At 38.5% G+C, this 7,614-nt stretch overlaps 1 protein-coding gene across 1 annotated transcript; it reads left to right on the top strand.

Moving 5' to 3' along the window:
* The first annotated feature begins 283 nt into the window (after positions 1–283).
* Positions 284–1,906, top strand: twist1b (twist family bHLH transcription factor 1b). Its single transcript, XM_064947277.1, has 2 exons — positions 284–1,001; positions 1,329–1,906. The coding sequence occupies exon 1, from the start codon at positions 468–470 to the stop codon at positions 969–971; it is 504 nt and encodes a 167-aa protein (XP_064803349.1). The 5' UTR covers positions 284–467; the 3' UTR covers positions 972–1,001; positions 1,329–1,906.
* Positions 1,907–7,614: the final 5,708 nt, after the last annotated feature.

Below are 7,614 nucleotides of genomic sequence, written 5' to 3' on the forward strand. Positions count from 1 at the left end.
ATTTATGTTTTACCTAATAGTGTCATTACACATAAGCATATTAAATGAGATTCAAATCAAACAAAATGTGTTTCTTTGATAAGCCTATCCAAATTATATTCTAGGCTATACAATACCAATCCCGCCATTGATGAAGTACGCTTTCAGCGGTCTCCGACTTTGTTTTCAGCAGACCATGCAGTGAGAGGAGTTCCTCATAGTTCCTTGCTCGCGCCCACCCCTCTTTACACGTAATATACTTTATTGGCCAATCCTCTCTCTCTCCAAATCTTTACGCCATACAGGCTATAAGAACTCCGTAACTTTCTCAAGTATCAGAAAACATTTCTTGTCTCGGGATCCCATGTATGGATACTTTATTATTGGTGTCTGGCGGTGAATCGAAGGCGCAACTGGAAATAACCGTTAACTTGATGCGTGGATCATTCGGACTGACTGTCGCTTGTCTGTCTTCTAACTGAGGGGTGATGTCTGAGGAAATGACCGGGGAAGAGTCGAGCTCCCCAGGCTCTCCACTAGACAGTCTCAGCAACAGTGAGGGGGAACTGGATAGGCAACCGAAGAGATGTGGGAGGAAAAGGACATCAAGCAGGAAGAATGGGGAGGATTCAGATAGCCCTACCCCTGGGAAAAGAGGGAAAAAGTCAAGCAGCAGCAGTCCACATTCTTTCGAAGACCTACAGACGCAACGAGTCATGGCGAACGTGCGCGAGCGGCAGAGGACGCAGTCACTCAACGAAGCTTTCTCGTCTTTGCGGAAAATTATCCCCACTTTGCCTTCAGACAAACTGAGCAAAATACAAACCTTAAAACTTGCTGCCAGGTACATCGATTTCCTGTACCAAGTTCTGCAGAGCGATGAATTGGACTCCAAAATGGCAAGTTGTAGTTATGTGGCTCATGAGAGATTAAGCTATGCGTTTTCTGTATGGAGGATGGAGGGCGCTTGGTCCATGTCAGCATCTCACTAGCTCACGGCCGAAGAGCTGTAGTCCAAAATGGTATGCTCTGTTTTCCAACTCATTGTCTTACTTTTTAAGACCGTACTACATTGCAACCATTTCAGTTGATGTTCGTTGTACAAAAATGGCTAAATACAAAAACAATCACTTTAGGCCTATGGGCCTACTACATGTGTCTATAGCCTATTTGGGCTAATTTTGTTTTGTTAACAGTATCAGCTTAAATAGTGTTCTACTTTAATAGACTATTGCTTTGTGAGTCATACTGCAGCCATAAACAAGTCTAGGTTGCTGTGTTTTGTTGAACTTTTTCGTAGTCAGGCGTCAATAATTAATCGTCTTTTTTATAATTGTTCTGATCTGCAGGTGACAGCTGATTCTGCTTATCAATATGACAACGGGGCAATTCTGGAGAATAATGCTGGAAACACACAAAGCTGCGGTTTATGGGAGCAAACGTTGACAACCATTTAAAACCAAAAAGGACAGGGCGTGGGGAGAGCACTTTGCCTGGGAAAGGCCCGCGTTTGGACGACCTGGATCTGCATTCGAGTGCTAGGCTACTACACTACTACATTCTGAAATACGTTAGTTTTTTTTATTGTTGACGACGAATGTTACTTGGAAATGTATGTTTTCGTGCATGTCTTTGACTCTGTGGACCGTATTCTGTGGAGGTTAAAGGGCAGCATCGACGCATTTGTCTCAGTTTCCGTGTGAGACTTTCGATGTGGACTGACTGCGGTATTATAGGCTGATGGGTTGAAATAATGTGTCGCCAACCTGTGCGAAAATAATTGAGGTTATTATTTTCAGAATACATTTATTTATTTATTGATGACACGTGTTACATGAGGAATAGATCTTATGTCTGAAATGCATTCCTATTTTTATTATTGTTGTGTAAATAATTGTATATTTTCCGCAATAAAGTAAATGATAAAACAAAATGATTTCCCTTTTTACTTCATTAATTAAGTGTCAACCAAACAAGTATGGTATGATTATACAAATCTAAATGTCCTAGGATCGAACAATTGTCAAATACTTGAGTAATTCCCTCTTTTGATGCAAACATGCAAACTCTGCTGCATAAGATATCTGGCAGGCTACCAGTTAGGCTACTTCGACTTTTATTCTGACACAAATAGTTAATACATTGGCGGTAAGTCTTCACATTGAAGTGAATGTTTATAATGTGTCCTGCTCCAATCCACCAGTGGACCATGCTTAACATTCACATTTACGACAACAACTTTTGCAGAGATCATTCAGTAAGAGGGGTGTATGAAATGTATTAAAACCGTGTCCACCTGGGAAACGTTTCACGGTTGTTTTTGGCGTGGTCTTATAATCAACATAATCAGCTTCATCTTAAACTAACATACTCCTGAAACGCCTCTGAATATCGGATTTCTCTCGACCCAATGGGACTATCGGTTATGAAAGACGAAATAATCATACTATTTATTAGGTTTGTTTTGTAGTAATGAACGGACATCGTTGGAATAATGTATTATTATTATGACCAATATTATTATTTGCCTATTTGTAAAATAAACCAGACTACTGCTTTAATTATTATTGTATAGTGGTAGGCAAACTTTGCCGTTTATAACTGTGTAGCAACACTTTGTGCGTCACTAAAGCCTATAGTGTTGACATTTGCTATTATTCCATGTTCCTGATGGAGGTTATTCCACGTTCCTGATGAATGAGGTTATTCCATGTTCCTGATGGAGGTTATTCCATGTTCCTGATGAATGAGGTTATTCCATGTTCCTGATGGAGGTTATTCCATGTTCCTGATGAATGAGGTTATTCCATGTTCCCGATGGAGGTTATTCCATGTTCCTGATGAATGAGGTTATTCCATGTTCCTGATAAATGAGGTTATTCCATGTTCCTGGTAAATTAGGTTATTCCATTTTCCTGATAAATGAGGTTATACCATTTTTCTGATAAATTAGGTTATTCAGTGTTCCTGATAAATTAGGTTATTCCATTTTCCTGATAAATTAGGTTATTCCACGTTCCTGATAAAGAAGGTTATTCCACGTTCCTGATAAATGAGTTTATTCCATGTTCCTGATAAAGGAGGTTATTCCACGTTCCTGATAAATGAGGTTATACCATTTTTCTGATAAATTAGGTTATTCAGTGTTCCTGATAAATTAGGTTATTCCATTTTTCTGATAAATTAGGTTATTCAGTGTTCCTGATAAATTAGGTTATTCCATTTTCCTGATAAATTAGGTTATTCAGTGTTCCTGATAAATTAGGTTATTCCACGTTCCTGATAAAGAAGGTTATTCCACGTTCCTGATAAATTAGTTTATTCCATGTTCCTGATAAAGGAGGTTATTCCACGTTCCTGATAAATGAGGTTATACCATTTTTCTGATAAATTAGGTTATTCAGTGTTCCTGATAAATTAGGTTATTCCATTTTCCTGATAAATTAGGTTACTCAATTTTCCTGATAAATTAGGTTATTCCACGTTCCTGATAAAGAAGGTTATTACATGTTCCTGATAAATGAGTTTATTCCATGTTCCTGATAAAGGAGGTTATTCCACGTTCCTGATAAATTAGATTATTCCATGTTCCTGATAAAGGAGATTATTCTGTTTTCCTCATAAATGAGGTTATTCCACGTTCCTGATAAATTAGGTTATTCAGTGTTCCTGATAAATTAGATTATTCCATGTTCCTGATAAAGGAGATTATTCTGTTTTCCTCATAAATGAGGTATTTCCATGTTCTTGATAAAGGAGGGTTTTCTGTGTTCCTGATAAATGAGGTTATTCCACGTTCCTGATAAATGAGGTTATTCCACGTTCCTGTTAAATTAGGTTATTCCATGTTCCTGATAAATGAGGTTATTCCACGTTCCTGATAAAGGAGATTATTCTGTTTTCCTCATAAATTAGGTATTTCCATGTTCTTGATAAAGGAGGGTTTTCTGTGTCCCTGATAAATGAGGTTATTCCATATCCCTGATGAATTAGGTTATTCCGTTTTCCTGTTAAATTAGATTATACCATGTTCCTGATAAATGAGGTTATTCCACGTTCCTGTTAATGAGATTATTCCATGTTTCTGATACATTAGATGATTATGTGTTCCTGATAAAAGATTATTCCATGTTTCTGATAAATGAAGTTACTCAATGTTTCTGATAAATGAGGTTATTCGGTCTTCCTGATAAATGAGGTTATTCAGTCTGCCTGATAAATGAGGTTATTCAGTCTGCCTGATAAATGAGGTTATTCAGTCTGCCTGATAAATGAGGTTATTCGGTCTTCCTGATAAATGAGGTTATTCAGTCTGCCTGATAAATGAGGTTATTCAGTCTGCCTGATAAATTAGGTTGCAAATCGACATGATTGATCAGTTGCGTGAAATTTCTTCTTTCTTTAATGAGAAATGGAGAATAGTTTTGCAAAAGCTGAAAAATACTAAATGAATATAGGCCTATTCAATTGTGATATATATTGATATGTGATTCATAACACCTTAAATCATGATATTGCATATAGCCTAGTATGTAGCCGAGACGATGTAGCAGGCCTATTGTAATTGACTGTCTGTATTATTTTAGGCTACTTCTAATCTATTCACAAAGAGTCATGTTACTTTGTTAAATGTAATAGGCTACTGATGCGAGACAGAGTAAAATATTAAGCTTACGTTAACAAATCTTGTTGGTGGGTTTTATTTTCTGTCTGTGGCTTTCATATAAACATAAACTATTTAATACATCGAACTGATGAGCGCACGTTATTTCCCCACACGGCGGGCTATAATGGCAAGCGCTCAGGCTAAAGCTCCTGCAAACCGCCTGTAGATCAAAGCACGTCTAATGAATTGATCCCCATAACGTTGTCCCCATATTCTTCACCGATTTATTTGACGTGAACGGGTGTTGATAGATTATTAGCATTAGCATGTATTAAAGGCCTTATGTATCAGCTGTAGATGCTGTGCAAACATGTCCCTTTATGGCAGATAACGCAGAACAACTGATTGTCAATCTGAGAGAGCAGGCGTGTTCCCTCAGAATACATGTTCAATCAAAGTATTGCATAGCCTGCAGTTACTGCCCCTGGACGCTTAATCTATCCATCCGTTTGTTGAATCTGGAAAAGTATTTTGGACTCTTCAACCCTCCTGAAGTCGTTTAATTCAAAGCACGTGTCCGTTTGAAGGTGTGCAATTGGCTTGTGAGGCATGTATGGAATTCCCAGATGTCTATGAAATTCAAGGAGTCTTTGGTAGGCCCTGTAGGCTCGTGTGAGGTGGTGGAGTATACAGCGGCCCTGTAGGCTCGTGTGAGGTGGTGGAGTATACAGCGGCCCTGTAGGCTCGTGTGAGGTGGTGGAGTATACAGCGGCCCTGTAGGCTAGTGTGAGGTGGTGGAGTATACAGACAGCATATGTGAAAGTCTCCCATACACAGCTTGTTTTTATGGACACAGTCACTGCAGAATCACAAGAAAAGTTCCAAAACGCAAAATAGAGTTATGTGCAAACTAAAAACCTGAATGCAAAAGATAAACCTAGTCCTTAGCCTACCTAAGAACACAACTTGCTTATATGAACATCCAAGCTGTTCCCGTTGACAAGCAAAATAGCTTAATTTGAAGTCAACAAACTCTCTCCAAGTCAGAAATGTAACACAACTAAGTATACGTTCCTGTGTTTGCGGAGAGGAGTTGGTAACGGACACGACGCAGAGAGAGGCACCGAGTGAAACCTATTCTGAACAGATGTTAGTATTTTACAAAAGTCACGTGAAATGAACAGATGTTGTTGTAGAACAGGGACTCGCCTTGGTTCGAGAGCATTCCTCGACAGAAAGGCTTCGAAATAAGATCGGAGAGAAGCATTCGCGTTCTATTCACAACAAAAAACGACTCAGCACATCGTGTGGGTGATAATAGATTACCACGGGCCTCACCTGCGATGGAACCTCGGCCTACGTCCCATAGGAAATATATCAAACTAAAATGGACGGTTCCAACCGCGCAGGAATTTGCTGGAGATTAGGGTAAGAGAATATAGCATTTTTATATGTGCTGGGAGAAGGCCTACAGCAATCGACGTCAATGTTGTTAACCAGTATTATGTAAGTTGTTTTGATAATGTCAGGATGCAATACCGTATCCCAGTGGTTGTTGGAAAGACGCCAAATGACGTCTGATAGTTATTGAAACGCACTTATCTATTGAGATGTTGAATATAATATAGGCCAGGCCTGTGTGGAATTGTACATTGGTACAAAGGGTTAGTCTGAAATGGGCCTTCAATACGACCTGCAGTGAGTTTTCTGCTCTTCTTTGACTGCTAAACCTTAGCCACAATACTTTGCAGAGTTTCTTTTCTTAGATAATCGTGATGCAAAATGCTACCTCTTTGTTAGAAAATGGGGACGGAAAATGTTCGATGACAAATATGTGGTTTTGAAGAAAATAAAAAGCAATCTATCATAAATCAATATAATACAGACTATTGTCTGTGTTGACCAATAACGGAATGTTTTCTATAAGGGTTGAAGTAATTGTGATGTTCCTAATAAGCAAATGATAGGCCTACCGAATGTATAATTTAAATGCAATGTAAGAATGAAATAACGTTATTTTAAAAGAAAGATGTGAAATAATCCCTCATCCCTGTAGTCTCGGTTTATATCACTGGGTGCCAATAACTGCATCAGAAAATGAGTCTTGAATGACTTGAATAACTAACTGCATACACTGGTAACAGTTGTTCATTATCTCCAGAATGCATTCCTTCCTTCGAGGATATATGGCTTTCTGATACTGTCTGTACTATTCTATATTCAGTTCATTCGTTTCTTAATAAGATTTGGCCCAAAGTAAATTACATAAAATAATATTTTGGCCTAAAATACATTTTATCAAATTGTTATTTATAATTATACACAATATATTATGATGGATATTATGATTGTTATTATTATTATTATTATTATTATTATATAATTGACACACAAATGGGGCGAGGGGTGCCTGAGTTCTGATATAGCAGGGGACTAGGTCAAGTGGACAGTTTAAAGAATGGCTGTGACATACATGAGAACAGGTGGAGTATAGACCTATTCTACCATGAGAACAGGTGGAGTATAAACCTATTCTACCATGAGAACAGGTGGAGTATAGACCTATTCTACCATGAGAACAGGTGGAGTATGACCTATTCTACCATGAGAACAGGTGGAGTATAGACCTATTCTACCATGAGAACAGGTGGAGTATAGACCTATTCTACCATGAGAACAGGTGGAGTATAGACCTATTCTACCATGAGAACAGGTGGAGTATAGACCTATTCTACCATGAGAACAGGTGGAGTATAGACCTATTCTACCATGAGAACAGGTGGAGTATAGACCTATTCTACCATGAGAACAGGTGGAGTATAGACCTATTCTACCATGAGAACAGGTGGAGTATAGACCTATTCTACCATGAGAACAGGTGGAGTATAGACCTATTCTACCATGAGAACAGGTGGAGTATAGACCTATTCTACCATGAGAACAGGTGGAGTATAGACCTATTCTACCATGAGAACAGGTGGAGTATAGACCTATTCTACCATGAGAACAGGTGGAGTATAGACCTATTC

The sequence above is a fragment of the Oncorhynchus masou genome, chromosome 29, assembly GCF_036934945.1.
Source record: "Oncorhynchus masou masou isolate Uvic2021 chromosome 29, UVic_Omas_1.1, whole genome shotgun sequence".
NCBI lineage: Eukaryota > Metazoa > Chordata > Actinopteri > Salmoniformes > Salmonidae > Oncorhynchus > Oncorhynchus masou.